Source organism: Tachyglossus aculeatus, chromosome 20, assembly GCF_015852505.1.
Source record: "Tachyglossus aculeatus isolate mTacAcu1 chromosome 20, mTacAcu1.pri, whole genome shotgun sequence".
Lineage (NCBI taxonomy): Eukaryota > Metazoa > Chordata > Mammalia > Monotremata > Tachyglossidae > Tachyglossus > Tachyglossus aculeatus.
Genome location: NC_052085.1, coordinates 13,982,364 through 13,998,094, shown reverse-complemented (window position 1 = coordinate 13,998,094; position 15,731 = coordinate 13,982,364). Strand labels below are relative to the sequence as shown.

Below are 15,731 nucleotides of genomic sequence, written 5' to 3'. Positions count from 1 at the left end.
GTGTGCAGAGCACTGTACTAAGTGCTTGGGAAGTACAAGTTGGCAACATATAGGGACAGTCCCTACCCAACAGTGGGCTCACAGTCTAAAAGGGGGAGACAAGGAACAAAACCAAACATACTAACAAAATAAAATAAATAGAATGGATATGTACAAGTAAAATAAATAAATAAATAGAGTAATAAATATGTACAAACATATATACATATATACAGGTGCTGTGGGGAAGGAAAGGAGGTAAGATGGGGGGGATGGAGAGGGGGACGAGGGGAAGAGTCGGTTTTACATATTTCCTCTCCAATCAGTCAGGCACAGTGCAAGTCTGATTAATGATTAAGCTCAGAACTATATATTTGGGGGGGGGGGGTTTCTTGTTATCTACAGTGGGTTTTAACTCACTCCCCTCTGGATAATATTTTCCCCAAATCTGAGCCAGTTCTTTGGATAAAGCTTGGTCAAAGAAGAAACCACATGAGAAGCCTTTCGCTTCTCTTGGAATAGATTTAGAAGTGTTTTGTTCATTTAAAAACTGGGCAAGAAAGTACCCCCAGAGGTAAAAATGAAGGAGAAAGACAAACATTCAGAGTTGCCTCACTCTGTCAATCAGTTGTGTTTATTGAGCACTTACTGTGTGCAGAGCACTGTACTAAGCGCTTGGGAGAGCACAGTAGACTATAACGCACACATTCTCTGCCCACAGTGAGCTTCCAATTCTAGAAGGAGGGGGGGACAGATGTTAATATAAATAAATAAATTACAGATATGTACATAAGTGCTGTGGGGAAATGAACGAACCAAGGGAAATTCATGAATGAATCAATGGTATTTTTTGAGCACTTCCTGTGTGCAGAGCACTGTACTGAGTGCTTGGGAGAGTACAATACAACAATAGACACATTCCCCACCCTCAGCGAGTTTGTGGTCTAGAAAAATCTGTGACCAACCTCCATTCTCTTTTTCTTTTCCCCACTTTGGCCTCGAACCGCCCAGCCCTTCGAGAAACCACACGAGGAAGGGCAGAAAACCAGAAGAGAGTAAAACCAACCGAATGAGCCTGGAAGGGTGTATCAGCTCAGTAACGGTGGCTAAATTCCCCGACAAAGACAAAGGTAAAAAGCCTCCACTACTGAGGTGCCCAGTGGCATTGAAGTCTATAGTCCCTGACCTTGACCCTAACTTGACAGCACTTGTGTATAGATCTGTAATTTTATTTGTCTGTAGTGACATCTTTCTCTCCGCCCCCCAAGACTGTGAGCTTGTTGTGGGCAGGGAATGTCACTGTTTATTGTTGTATTGTACTTTCCCGGGCGCTTAGCACAGTGCTCTGCACACAGTAAGTGCTCAATAAATAGGATTGAATGAACGAATGAAAACCATGTTCCCTGTCCCCAAGGAGCTTAAACTCTAGCTGGGGAGACAGACCTGAAAATACGTTGAATATGCACAGAGTGAGTGAATGAAGGCGATTACTACTACTACAGTACCCACGTGTGTAGACAACAAAGCAGTTCAAGAGGGGTGAACTGGCAGAAATAGGGACCAATGGACAGATGTCATTTTCCCAACTCCGAAGTGTTATTTGGGGTCATTTCTTGTTGCCCGGTGGGCTACCTGTGCTCTGCACTTTCTGTGTCTCTCTTTTTCTTTGTAGATGAATCAGTAAGTAGCTCTACCCCCGAACGCTCTGCTCTGTCAAAAAAGCACTTTACATTGCAGGGCTTTGCTAACCTCAAAAATCAGAAAGGTAAAAATGTTACCCACCCACCCACCCACGAAGTGGAATCTGTTTCCCAGTTGTAACTACCGTTGTGGCGGTGTTTTTGCGTATCTTTGTGGACGATGATTCGCTCATGCATGGCTTTGTAATCCGCAAAAGATCCCTTTTTGAATTTCCGGATGGTCAGTTGGTGGAGGTAGGTCTCTGCTGTCAAAATTCAATCCATCAATGGTATTTATTGAGCGCCTGCTGGGGGCAGAGCACTGTACTATAAGCGCCTGGCCTGGTCTCCCACGACACTGGGAGACACATTGTCCCTGTCTGCAGAGGGACAGGAGAGTCTTTGGAAACACTGGGCTCTAAAACAGGAGTCTCGTTTAGCTTTTGCTTTTCCAAATGTCTTTCTTCTTGCCTTTTTCTATTAAATTAATACACTTCTGGGTTTGCTTTCTCTACCTCACTGCTCCTCCGGCCAAGGGATTGTATTCATAGAGTGCATATTGCATTGAGCTAACAGAATGCTGGATACTGATTAACAGAGTTCCTTATTTCCCCATCTCTTTGAAAAGTAGTTTCCTTAAACGTTATGCATGGTGTTAAGTAGCCAGGAGGCAACCACTAGCACTCTGTGGAAATCCCCTCAGACATTGCCAGTAATTCTCTTGATGTGGTGCTCCTTCAATCAATCAGTGGTGTTTATTGAGTGCTTACTGTGTGCAGTGCACTGTACTAAGCGCTTGGGAGAGTATAACAGAGTTGGTACACCTGTCCCTTCCCTCCAAAATAAACTAGTGCCCTATCATTTAAACGGGGAAACGGGTAGCCGGATTATTTTGCGTGTGAATTCAATCATATCTTCCACCTTAATAAAGTACTGCCTCCACACAAGAGAAACAGCGTGGCCCAGTGGATAGAGCACAGGTCTAGGAATCAGAGGACCTGGGTTCTAATCTCGGCTCTGCCACTTGTCTGCTAGGTGTTTTGGGGCAAGTCGCTTCACTTCTCCGCGCCTCAGTTTTCTCATCGGCAAGATGGGGATTCGATACCTGTTCTCCCTCCTGCTTAGACTACGAGCCCCATGTGGGATCTGATGATCTTGGACCTACCCCCAGCGCTTAATTCAGTGTTGGATACATTGAAAGCGCTTAACAAGTACCACAATTATTATTATTATCAATTATTATTTGATTCTGTCTTCTAAACAGTCCACCTCTAATTAGAGGGGCCAGGTGGAATTAGACCAAGGGGAAGGTCTTTCATTCTTGGGGAAACTCAAAGGTGCCACCATGCATGACCCACCTTTCTTTCTCATTCCTCACCCTCTCTCTGTCTCTGTTTTCGGTCTACTCATCCGACCGCAGCTTCTCCTACCGGCCCTGACAAAAAAGCTAAACGTCACGAAGTAAAGAGCGATCCAACTCCTTTGGGTTTAAGAGGTAGGGCAATGCAACCTTTCATTTCCCTCAGCGATCGTTTGTACGTCCAGGAAGCGCTGTAGCTTGCTGTGCGGCTGAAACACCATCCAGTTGGCATTGCTGGGGAGAAATCAGCAGTTTTCTTGCCACCCCCAACTTCTGCGGTTCATTCATTCAGTCGTATTCACTGAACGCTTACTGCATGCAGAGCACTGTACCGAACGCTTAGGAGAGTACGGTAGAAAAATAAATGGATACATTCCCTGTCCACAACAATCTTACAGTCTAGAGGGGGAGGAAGACATTAATAGAAGCAAATGACACATATGTAGATAAGTGCTGTAGGGCTGGGAGGGCAGATCAGGGCGACGCAGAGGGGAGTGGGAGAAGAGGAAAGTGGGGCTTAGTCAGGGAAGGCCTCTTGGAGGAGATGGGCCTTCAATAAGCCTTTGAAGTGGGGGAGAGTCATTGTCTGTAGGATTTGAGGAGGGAGGGCGGTCCAGGCCAGAGGGAGGAAGTGGGTGAGGGATTTGCTGGGAGATGGAGGCACAGCGAGAAGGTTAGCATCTTTGCGATAATTTCCAGCCTTCAGTTTGGGGCTAGATCAACTAGAAAGACTCCAGTCCCTAGATCATTTCCACCTATCTTGGGAAGCGGCATCGCGCGGCCTTACTGCAAAGACCGCAGGCCTGGAGGACCTGAGTTCTAATCCTGGTTCGAACACTTACCTGCTGATATTTGAGCGCTTACGGTATGTGGAGCACTGGACTAAGCACTTGGGAGGAGATGATACAACAGAGTTGATAAACATGTTCCCTGCCCACAGCGAGCTTGCGGTCTAGAAGGCAAGTCACTTCACTGTGCCTCCGTTTCAATCAATCAATAGTATTTATTGATTATTTCCTTACAAATAATCGTATTATTTCCTTACAAATTCCTCATTTTTAAGGAAGCAAGCTGAGCCAATGAGCCATACCTGATTTGACTTACACTTTCTCTGAGCCTGACTGAAGGGTAAATCACCTCCAGTGATACCATATCAATCAATGGTATTTATTGAACGCTTTCCGTGTGCAGAGCACTGTACTGAGCGCTTGGCAGCAGGATGGCCTAGTGGAAAGAGCCCGGGCCTAGGAGTCAGAAGGACCTGGGTTCTCATCCTGGCTCCGCCGCTCATCGGCTGTGTGCCCTCGGGCGAGTCACTTCTCTGTGTCTCTGTGACCTCATCTGTAAAATGGGGATGAAGACTGTGAGCCCCGTGTGGGCAAGGGATTGGGTCCGACCCAATTAGCTTGGATCTACCCCAGCGGTCAATACAGTGCCCGGCACATAGTAAGCGCTGAGCGAATGCCATTTGAAGAAAAGGAAAAGTCCCAGGAGCCCTTCTCTTCCCCAGGCTGGACGAGGACCGGCCCGTCGCAGGACACCTCGGAGGAGAACGACGCCTGGTCCAGTGCCGAGGACCCGCTAAACTCATCCGACGAAGACGGAGCCGCAGCCGTGGGGCCCAAGAAATTGGTGAGCCTGAGAGGTCTTGCTCTCGGGGAACGTCTAGTAATAATAATAGTGCTGATGATGTAAGCTTGTGGGCAGGGAATGTGTCTGTATATTGTTCATTCATTCAGTCGGATTTAGTGAGTGCTTACTGTGCGCTGAGTAATGTAATGATAATGACTATGGTATTGGTTAAGCGTTTACAATGTGCCAGGCACTGTAGTACTGTAATGATAATAACTGTGGTATTGATTAAGCGTTTACAATGTGCCAGGCACTGTATGAAGTGCTGGGGTGGATACAAGCAAATCGGGTTGGACACAGTCCCTGTCCCACACGGGGCTCACAGTCTCAGCACATGGGAGAGTATAATACAACAATAAACAGACACATTCCCTGCCCACAGTGAGCTTATAGTCTGGGGGTGGCGGGGAGACAGACATTAATATTAAAAAATAAATAAATAAGAGATATGTACTTAAGTGTGGTGGGGCTGGGAGATGGGGGAAGAACAGAGGGAGTAAGTTAGGGCGACGCAGAAGGGAGTGGGAGAAGTGAAAGGGGGGGGCGCTTAGGGAAGTCAGTCTTGTATAGTGCTCTGCACACGGTAAGCACTCAATAAATGATTGAATGAATGATATTTAAGTGCTTAGTATGTGTCAAAGATGGGTCTAAGTGTTGGGATAGATACAAGCTAATCAGGGTGGATACGGTCCCTGTCCCCCAGTAGGGCTCATAGTTTTCATCCCCATTTTACAGATGAGGTCACTGCGGCACAGAGAAATAGAGTGACTTGCCCAAGGTCACACGGCAGACACGTGGCGAAGCTGAGGTGAGAACCCAGGTCCTTCTGACTCCCAGCGGTGCTGTATTTGCTAGGCCATGCTGTGTCTGTTATATTGTTCTGCTGGCCTCTGCTTAATAGCAGCACGGCTTAGTGGATACAGCCCGGGCCTGGGAGCCTGAAGGACCTGGGTTCTAATCCCGCCTCTACCACTTGTCTGCTGTGTGACCTTGGGTAAGTCCCTTCACTTCCCTGGGCCTCAGTTCCCTCATCTGTCAAATGAGGATTAAGTCTGTGAGCCCCATGCGGGACAGGGAACGTGTCTAACCCGATTTGCTTGTATCCACCCCAACGCTTACAACAGTGCCTGGCATGTAGAAAGTGTTTAACAAATACCGCAATTATAGTAATAATGATTATTATTATTAATTCAGGTTCCTGGTAAATACTCCATTGTGGCAGATCCGGAGACCGGAGGGACGGACGTGCTGGCCGTCAAAAGTGGAGACTTGGTGGAGTTGATCTCTGAGGGGACTGAGAGACAATGGTAGGCGCAAATGGCTTCGGCCTATTACCATTCCCCTTTAGATTTGCTTCGACGACGTCCCCCACCCTTTTCGCCCCCGCGTCTCATTTGTGACAGCCTGCGCCTCTCTCTCAGGTATGTGAGGAATCTGACCACCAGCCGAGAGGGGTGGATTCCAACTGGGAATTTGTCGGTGCTCATTGGGAATTCCAAATCGGCTCAGTCTCTGACAAGTTCAGGTGAGCGCTTCTCTAAGTCCCCTGGGGGACCCACCGACGCCCTTGCCAAATTCCCTCCACACGTCTATGTGATTGAAAACAACAACTGACCTTCTCTGCTTGCTCTTCTGCTTCCCCCACCCTGCCTCTCCTCCAGACTCCGGGGCTGGTGCCGTCATTTTGAGTTCTTCCTCGAGCTGTAGTGAAGGTGGTGGCGTCCCCTTCTCGGACAACAAGGGGTAAACGGCCCACGGTCCGACGCTCGTTAAGGTCCCCTCCTCTGCCCTCCGCTCATGGCCGGAATGAAATAAAAACCCAGTCTGTAGGTCTGCAAGTTTTGTCTTGCTTGGGTCTGACAGGTGGGAAGAGAGAGCGGGGAGAGGAGTGGGTTTTGTAATTTTTTAAGCTACTTAGAGAGTCCCTCAGAGGAAAAGCTACCTGCTCGAATGTAGAACCGTGAGGTGCTGGAATTCCCACCGGACGTCGACGCGGAGATTCGGGAAGAGCCCCACCCATTGAAGACCCTTCCCTGGTTTCCTCAGAAAAGCACCCGAACTGCATCGGGACTTCCTGGATGGGGACAGAGCAGGATGGGTGAAACATCAAGGGCCGTCTCGGACAGATTATGGCCACAAAAACCCATTCTGCAATTGTGACTTTGTCCCCCGAAACATTCCTCCAAGAAATCTGCCGACCAGAAAGACAGCCCGGGGCTCCACAGATGAAACTTAGGTACACCCCGGCTTGGATCCAGCTTCCTTCCGTCCCCAGCACTGTGCTCTCCGCGGACATTTGTCTCCTCCTAAGATGTGTCCGTGAGGGAAGGATGCCTCCCCCGCAGCTCTGTGAGGAATCCCCGTTTTTTTTTTTTCCTCCCGCCGCGATTTTTTAGGCGAATGATCCTGTGGCCATTTTGGGGACGCACTGGCCTCCAACCAAGTCGACGTGTTTACATCAAAGGGCAATTTGATGCTGTCTTTGATAGAGAACTATTTCACGTTTCTACCATGGAATGATTTCTTACATGCCTTTAATGTAAACCGGCGCCATTCTGCTGAATTCAGGCAACTAAATCCCTATCACCTCCGTGGGATCAGGTCACGTTGCCTCTGCCAGCCTCGAGAGGAAAGAGCCCTCTCTCTAGAGAAAAGTGCAAATGCTTAAACAAGAGAAAAACCGATCGTAGAACTACAAGTCTTAATTTTGTGCTCTATTAAAAGAGAGGGGAAGTCCTTTTTTATAGCACCTCACTGCATTCCGGGAATATTTTAATGGGTTTTGTTTTTTAAGGAAAGAGAAACAGTTTTTTCAGGGGGTCAGCAAAACCATTTTTCTTTATTGGCACGTGAATACCAGAATGATCTAAAATGCAAACAGTAGCAGCTCTTTTTTTTAGTGGCTGGCAAGTCCATCCTCAGGCTCCACACTTCTAGCCTGTGTATCATGCTCTTTTTGTCTCATCTCGGAACGATCGATTGAATGCCGAGAATTTTACTGTCTCCAACAAAACGGGCTGAGAAGATAAGGCCTCGATATTTTGGTTGTCATTTTCTGATTTCAGAAAAAACAAGTCCTATCTCGCTATTGGAACATGTTCTGCTGATGATTGATGCAGATATTTTTCTATGTATGAATGTATATATGTACTATATATATATATCTTGATGTAAAGGATGTATTTATAGTCTTTACGCTGCTCAAAGTGGCCACTTTACACAGGATATCATGCACTACTGCAATATGAAGGCTGATCAGAACTTCCATTACCTCCTCTGTTTCTAGAACAAACTCCCCAGTTAATGTTCCCATCTTCTCAAATCCCACTGGGTCCCGGGCTGCTTCCAGTCAGGACCCTTTAATCCCAAAGTTTAATCCCGAAATGGCAAAGGACGTGCAGAGACTCGGTTGCTTCTCTTCTGGATTGTAAGTTATTTGTAAATGCTGTTTTCCAGTTCCCTCGATCTTTCCTGATATCCTGGTGGTCTCCTCTTTGTCCTAGCACTTTAATCCTCCCGTTTCCCTCCCCAGACCTGTTTTGTTTTGCTTTTTTCTATTGCTGATGAAAATGAAATACCACAATCAGGGTTCTTCATGGAATGGATGAAAGCTGAACCAATAAATTTCAATCACTCTTTTTCTGGATGTCTTCATTTTTGAAAGGCACAGAGCGTACCAGCCAAGCACTGTTTGGAGCATCGGGGTAGATACAAGCTAATCAGGTTGGACGCAGTCCCTGTCTCACATGGGGCTCACAGTGTTAATCCCCGTTTTACAGATGAGGAAACTGAGGCGGTGGTGAAGAGGGAGGAATTCCAAGACCAGTGGGAGGATTTGAGCGAGGGGTCGGCGGGAAAATAGGATGGAAGTTGGCCTTAGAGGAATGTATTGTGCTGGCTGGGTTGTAGTGGGAGGTGGGCGAGTTACGGGGGGAAAACTGATGGAGTGCCTTAAAGCCGACGGTAAGAAGTTTCTGTTCTTTGGGGAGATGAATGGGCAATGACGGGGGGTTCTTGAGGAGTGGGGAGCCATGGACTGAATGGTTGTTTTTTGTTTTTTTTTATTCTTTTAGGAAAATGATCCGGGCAGCAGAATGAAGTATGGACTGGAGTGGAGAGAGACAGGAGGCAGGGACGTCACCGAAGAGGCTGATGTCAAGGTGGGATAGGCTAAGCGTCGTATTGGTTTGTATGGAGAGGAAAGGGGTGATTCTGGGTGTGGGGAGACCGCACAGAGATTGTCATCACAGCAAAGTGACTTGGGCATTTTAATAATAATAATAATAATAATAATGGAATCGCTTCAAGCCTCATCAGCCAACCCTTAGGTGCAGGATGGATCGAGTTGAACCCCCAAAATGCGATACCAAATCTGAGAACCCCAGGTTAGTGGCAGCATCCACCCCAGCACTTAGTACAGTGCCTGGCACGTAGTAAGCACTTAACAAATACTATCATTATTATTGTTGTTATTACTACTATTCATGAATTCAGTCGTATTTACTGAGCGCTTACTGTGTGCAAAGCACTGTACGAAGCACTTGGGAGAGTAAGATAAAACAATAAGCAGACACATTCCCTGCCCGCAGGGAGCTTACAGTCTAGAGAGGGAGCCAGACATTAATGGAAATCAATAAATAAATTGCAGATATGGACGTAACTGCTGGAGCAAACTCAGGGTGCACTAGCATGGAGTCCCAAGACGGCTCTTACCCTACCTCTAAGTTGCCACTGACAACAGGACCCTGTTCTGTAGGCTCCTGGTGGGCAGAGAACACATCTACTACCTGTATTGATTGTACTCTCCCACACATGGCCTAGAGGATAGAGCATGGTCCTGGGAGTCAGAAGACCTGGGTTCTAATCCTGGCCCCGCCGCTTTTCTTCTGCGAGACCTTGGGTAAGTCACTTTACTTCTCTGGGCCTCAGTTGACTCAGGAGAGATAGCAGCTGTGCTGGGCACTTAGTTGGTGCTGGCTAAATATGATGGATTAATTGATAACAGAAAAACTTAGGAATGGGTTTATTTTCATCTCAGTTAAGACTGTGTCTTGAGCAGCATACTGGGTAGTTTGAGTCAGAAAAGTGTCACTGTTTGTTGTTTAACCTTGAATGTTCACAACTAAAATGCAATGTTTTTTCCATGGTATTTAAGAGCTTTCTATGTGCCAGGTATTGTTCTAAGTGCTGGGGTTGAAACAAGGTAGTCGGTTTGGACACAGTCCCTGTCCCACATAGGGCTCACAGTCTTAATCCCCATTTTAGAGAAGCGGCATGGCTTAGTGGAAAGAGCACAGGCTTGGGAATCAGAGGTTGTGGGTTCTAATCCCGGCTCTGCCACTTGTCAGCTATGTGACTTTGAGCAAGTCACTTCACTTCTCTGTGCCTCAGCTACTTCATCTGCAAAATGGGGATTAAGACTGTGAGCCCCATGTGGGAAATCCTAATTGCCTTGTATTTACCCCAGCGCTCAGAACAGTGCTTGGCACATAGTAAGCACTCAACAAATGCCAACATTATTATTATTATTATTATTTTACAGATGAGGAAGCTGAGGCCCAGAGAAGGTAATTGACTTACCCAAGGTCACACGGCAGACCAGGGTGGAGCCGGAATTAGAACCCAGGACCTCTGGCTCCCAGGCCCGGGCTCTTTCCGCTTGGCCACGCTGCTCCTCCATTCATTTTATTCCTTCTGGTAAATGTAGAAATAGCAGCTCCCTCCTCTCAAGGGCTGCGGTCAGGAGACCAACGAGGACGTTTCTGAAAATACTCTGATTTAAGGGCTTCCTCCCCCGGGGTCTGCCATCCGTCGTGGATTTATGGAGACGTACCCCCAACCCCCTCCACCTCACGGAGTGTCCGAAGCCGAGAACTTTGTCCAAACAGTGTGGGGCTGGAATGTCAACAGCTGGCTGGGACTTGGATTTCATCATGGATTCCAGCGGCCGCCTCGTTTGGATCCTCGTCTCCGGGATCGGGCTTCACCTCACTCTGGCCGCAGGTACATCTCGTGAACTGTCGTTATTTTACCAGGGAACCTGTCCGTCGTTGGCTGGAGGGAACTGAGGCTAAAATGACTAGAAGAACAGCCTAAAAATAGGTCTCTGTTGGGAGGGTTGCTGTTATGTTCACTCTGATCTGCCCTCCCAGAAAACCCGCAGAGAAACTTGGCATTGCTCCAGGAAGTTGAGCGCGGGACTGGAGAGGAAAGCCTAGCTCCTGGGAGGCATCCGGGTTTCGGTGTCAGCAGCTGATCCCCTTGGGCTGTCGGTTACCTGGGGGCGGGTGGGATTCAATGAGGATTTTGAAATCCGAAACGCCAGGAAATGGGAACCGGGGAAGGGTGGGGGAAGAGGCACGGTAAATAATCTCTACTGAAAATCAACTCCGGAAAACCGGAGGTGGCAGCAACCAGACGGACACAGGTTGCCAGACACCGATCTGATTGTATTAAATCTACCTTGGTGCTTAGTAGGGTGCTGGGTCAGTCATCAGTGGCATTTACTGAGCGTGCAGAGAGCTGTACTAAGCGCTTGGGAGAATACAGTGCAACAATAACCAAATACCGCAGTTACGCTTAGTATTATTATTATTAGGTGACCTGGGGTGGGAAAAGGATCACAGGATGAAAAACAGCGACTTTAATCCGGAAATTGCTCGGTGGATTCCTTTCTTCCGATGTCGTCTGTTATTGGTCAGCTCCATCCGCAAGAAAATGAAATCCAACCCTGACAGGAACTTTGCGTGACCCCCAGCCGCGGTTCGTCAAGGGGGAGGGGGTTTGAGACTCGGAGCGTTTAAATCCTTCTTGTGAAGCAAATGGCAGTGACGTTGCCATGGAAACTCAAGCGCTCTGCCCCATCTTCTTGGACATCTCCACTCCCCAACCCCTTTGGGGACCATTTGGCGGGTTTGATTTGAATCCCGGCTCCGCCACTTGTCTGCTGGGTGACCGTGGGTGAGTCACTTCACTTCTCTGGGCCCCAGTACCCTCATCTGCAAAATAGGGACTCAATATCTGTTCTTCCTCCTTCTTGGACCGTGAGGCCCATGATTACCTTGTATCCACCCCAGCGCTTAATACAGTGTTTGGCACATTAGTAAGCGCTTAAGAAATACCACAATTATGGGTTGCCCCAAACCACCTCTAGGCTCCGCAGGTTATATTGTTGTGTTGTACTCTTCCAAGTGCTCAGTAGAGTGCCCTACACAAGTAAGCACTCAAATAGTATTGATTGATTGATTCCCATAATAGTTTCTATATGACATTAGTAAAATGTGTAACCTACATAACACAGAGTAGCAGAGCTGTTGCTTCAGCGTCCCTCTAGACTGTAAGCTTGTTGTGAACAGGAAACCTACCAACTCCTTTATACTGTACTCTCCCAAGTGCTTAGTACGCTGCTGTGCACACAGGAAGTGCTCAGAAAATCAATCCATCAATGGTATTTATTGAGCACTTACCACTGTATTAAACACCTGGGAGAGGTCAGTACAAGAGAGTTGGTAGACAGATTTTCAACCCACAAGGAGCTTAGACAGTATTTGAATTCTGTGAGTGGCCAACCTAGAGTTCAACCTTCGGCAGTACTGACAGACGAAAGTCCCAGAGGAGGAAAGATGGAAGTCAGGAGAGGACTTTATCCAGTTCTACTCCTGAAGAAAGATTTGACAACCCAAACAATCAGTACTGTTTCTTGAGCCCTTAAATCTGTGCAGAGCACTGCACTGCGTGCTTGGGGGAGAGGAATAGTGTTAGTCGACATGACCTTTGCCCTCAAGGAGTTTAAAATCTAGTAGGGGAAACAGAAGCTATGATAAATTGTTGGTAGGGGAAGTTTAAAGATCTATACCTGTGTTGTCAGCCAGGGAAGCCTACTGAATCTCTCCAGAAACTGGGGCAAGGACAATGAAGTTCTTGGAGAAATTAAAAAGCCCTTTATGGTTTGGTTTTGGGCTACAAGTCACACTGGTGAGAAATATGTTCAGCTTCTCGGGACAACTTGTTGTAGGCAGGGGATGCGTCTACCTATTCTTTTATAGTGGGCTCTCCCAAATGCTTAGTTCAGTGCTCTGCACACAGTAAGCACTCAATAAATACCATTGATTGATGGACTGACTGAAGAGCTTGAGTTTTCAAGCATTTGCACCTCCCTCAGTCTTCATAAAGCAGGATGAAGCAAACAGTCTTCTGCACCGGCAAAGAAGAGCCAACTCTTTCCTTGAAGAGCTGAGGCAGGGTTCTCTGAAGAGAGAGTGTTTTGAAGAAAAGTGTTCATTTGAGGAAGCCCTGGAAATTTTCAGGAATACCGAAAGGACGGTAAGTAAAATGCTGCAGTGTTGTTTGAGCCATCACTTATTCCGCTTTGGTTCAAGAACCTCCCTCTGCCTTGGAGGGTGCCATGGAGCCAGGGGTGGGACTGACTAAATGAGGTCCCTTCCAGACTTAGAATTGTTTTTTTATGGGATTTTTTAAGCAGTTACTATAGCCCCGATACTGTTCTGTGCACTGGGGTAGATACAAGTTAGGTTGGATACAGTCCACGCCCCACGCGGGGCTCACAGCCTTCATCCCCATTTGACAGATGAGGTAACTGAGGCACAGAGAAGTCACACAGCAGGAATCGGAATGATAATTCAAGTCCTTTTGACTCCCAAGCCCACGTCCTATCCACTGGGCCTTGCTGTTTCTCTGGTCTGTGTCTATCAGTCAGGATTAGGCTGCCTTCACCCAGACCATTGGGTGGTTGTGAGGAGCTCCCCGGATAACAACTCAAAAAAGACTGGCTCTGCTCTGCTTTACATCCCTTGAGAAACAAGGTGGCTTAGCGGATAGAGCCCGGCCCTGGGAGTCGGAAAAAATCACACGCTGATTTTTTGCTTTTTGGTCACTGTGAATAGAAGCAAGGAGAGGGTGAGAAAATGCACATTTGTCCCTCATTCTAGTTCTGTATCATACCCCTTCCATCTCTCCTAGATTTTCTCTGTCCCCTTGGGCTGCTATTTATTTATTTTATTTATACCTGTTTATTCTATTTATTTTATTTTGTTAATATGTTTTGTTTTGTTGTCTGTCTCCCCCTTCTAGACTGTGAGCCCACTGTCGGGTAGGGACCGTCTCTATATGTTGCCAACTTGGACTTCCCAAGCGCTTAGTACAGTGCTCTGCACACAGTAAGTGCTCAATAAATATGATTGAATGAATGAACGAAAAGAAGGGCACTTCCCGTTTGGGGAAGGAGTTTGCTGCTTTGGTGTCTCGGGGTAACGCGCCTCACGGAATTCTCCCTTTTATTTTTTCCAGAAAGCGTTCTGGGTTTCGTACACCGGTAAGTAGGTGTGTCCTCCCCCAGCCCGCAGCTGGCCTCACCCCCGTTTCGCCCCCCGGCCCCCCACAAGAAGCCCCACTAACCCCAGTTTGTGTCCACAGATGACAACCAGTGTGATTCCAATCCCTGTCAGAATGGAGGGACCTGTGTGGACCAGATCCAGGCTTACGTCTGCAACTGCCCTGAGGGCTTCGAGGGCCGCAACTGCGAAATAAGTCAGGCACCGTCCCCCGCGGGGATTCCGTCTCTTAGAACGTGGCTTTTTTGATGTTTTCGCTCCTTGCTCGTAAAGAACTTCGGTTTTCTGGCTCCCAGGCTCATGCTCTTCCCACTAGATCACGCAGCCTCCCTTTTCCTTTTCAACTGCAGACTGAAATGTCTCCCCACGCCTCAAAGCAATCCGATGGACCTCTGGGTATCAAACGGACACTCCTGCCAGTCGGCTTTAAGGCACTCCGTCCATTGTTTCCCGTGTTTGTCCTCGCTTCTCTCCCACTTCAATCCAGCTCACACCTTTCTTTCCAACCACTGTGTGCCTCACTTGCTTCTCTTCCCATCAACCTCTTGCTCAAGCCTACTTCAACCCAGCTAGCACACTTTGCTCTACCTCCATCTCATCTTGTCTCGCCGCTGGCCTCCGGCCCCCGTGCTGCCTCTGGTCTGGAACGCCCTCCCTCTTCATAATTGACCGACAATGTCTCTCCCTTCCTTCCAAACCTTATTGAAGGCACATCTCCTCCAAGAGGCCTTCCCTGACTAAACCCTCCTTTCCTCTCCTTCCCCTCCCTTTACTCATCCCCTCTCCCAGCCCCACAGCACTTATGCACATCACCGTAATTTTATTATATTAATGTCTGCTCCGCCCCAGACTGTAAGCTCATTGTGGGCGGGGAATGTGTCTGCTCTCTTGTCACTTCTATTGTCCAAGTGCTTAGTACGGTGCTCTGCAAATGGTAAGCACTCAGTAAATTTGACTAACTCGTCCTCCTTCCTGCCTGGAACACGACAGACCACTCCTTTCTCCATCTTCAAAGCCCTTCTAAAAATCACACCTCCTCCAAGAGGCCTCCCTGATTAACTCTCATTTTCCCTCCACCTACTGACACTCCAGCACTTCTGCACCACTTACGCCTCTAAAGCACTCAGATACTCCCCCTGGTAGCACATTGTACACAGCTTTCAACTCTGTTGCCTCCTCCTATGTGGAATTATTTCTGCCTCCCCTATCTGGTGGTAAACTAGGGCATGGACTGTGACTGTGAACTCTGTTGTAATCAATCCATCCATCAAAAGTATTTATTGAGCCCTTAGTATGTGCTGAGTACTGGACTAAGCTCTTGGAAGAGTTCAAGCGGAGCTGATAGACACTCTCCCTGCCCACAGCGAGCTTACAGTTTAGAAGGGAAGACAGACATTAATATAAAATAAACGTTACGCATATGCACGTAAATGCCTTAGAGATGAGGGTGGGATGAATTCCAAGTGTCCAAAGGGTACAGGTCCAAGGGCATAGAGGATGCAGATTGGGGAAAAGAGGGCTTAATCAGAGGAGGCATCTTGGAGGAGGTGTGACCCTAACAAGTCTTGAAAGAGAAGCAGCGTGGCTCTGTGGGAAGAGCCCGGGCTTTGGAGTCAGAGGTCATGGGTTCAAATCCCGGCTCCGCCAATTGTCAGCTGTGTGTGACTTTAGGCAAGTCACTTAACTTCTCTGTGCCTCAGTTACCTCATCTGTAAAATGGGGATTAAGACT

General features: G+C 47.7%; 2 protein-coding genes across 8 annotated transcripts in view; both read left to right on the top strand.

Moving 5' to 3' along the window:
* MCF2L (MCF.2 cell line derived transforming sequence like) overlaps positions 1-8,290 on the top strand; it is a 146,728-nt gene extending 138,438 nt beyond the window's left edge. For 5 of the 7 annotated variants that reach the window (XM_038761550.1, XM_038761553.1, XM_038761554.1 and 2 more), the window contains 6 exons: positions 991-1,109; positions 3,079-3,153; positions 4,529-4,650; positions 5,845-5,957; positions 6,072-6,175; positions 6,312-8,290. In XM_038761550.1, the coding sequence (XP_038617478.1) occupies positions 991-1,109; positions 3,079-3,153; positions 4,529-4,650; positions 5,845-5,957; positions 6,072-6,175; positions 6,312-6,397 (619 nt within the window). In that variant the 3' untranslated portion in view covers positions 6,398-8,290. Of the gene's footprint in view, positions 1-990; positions 1,110-1,651; positions 1,745-3,078; positions 3,154-4,528; positions 4,651-5,844; positions 5,958-6,071; positions 6,176-6,311 lie in introns of all 7 variants that reach the window. The other 2 variants (XM_038761556.1, XM_038761551.1) reach the window with 2 other exon arrangements.
* A 2,245-nt stretch (positions 8,291-10,535) lies between these two features.
* The window catches only part of LOC119941265, a 32,193-nt gene continuing 26,997 nt past the window's right edge, over positions 10,536-15,731 (top strand). The window contains exons 1-4 of the mRNA XM_038761647.1: positions 10,536-10,653; positions 12,812-12,972; positions 13,957-13,981; positions 14,083-14,196. Of these exons, the coding sequence (XP_038617575.1) occupies positions 10,551-10,653; positions 12,812-12,972; positions 13,957-13,981; positions 14,083-14,196 (403 nt within the window). The 5' untranslated portion in view covers positions 10,536-10,550. The remainder of the gene's footprint in view (positions 10,654-12,811; positions 12,973-13,956; positions 13,982-14,082; positions 14,197-15,731) is intronic.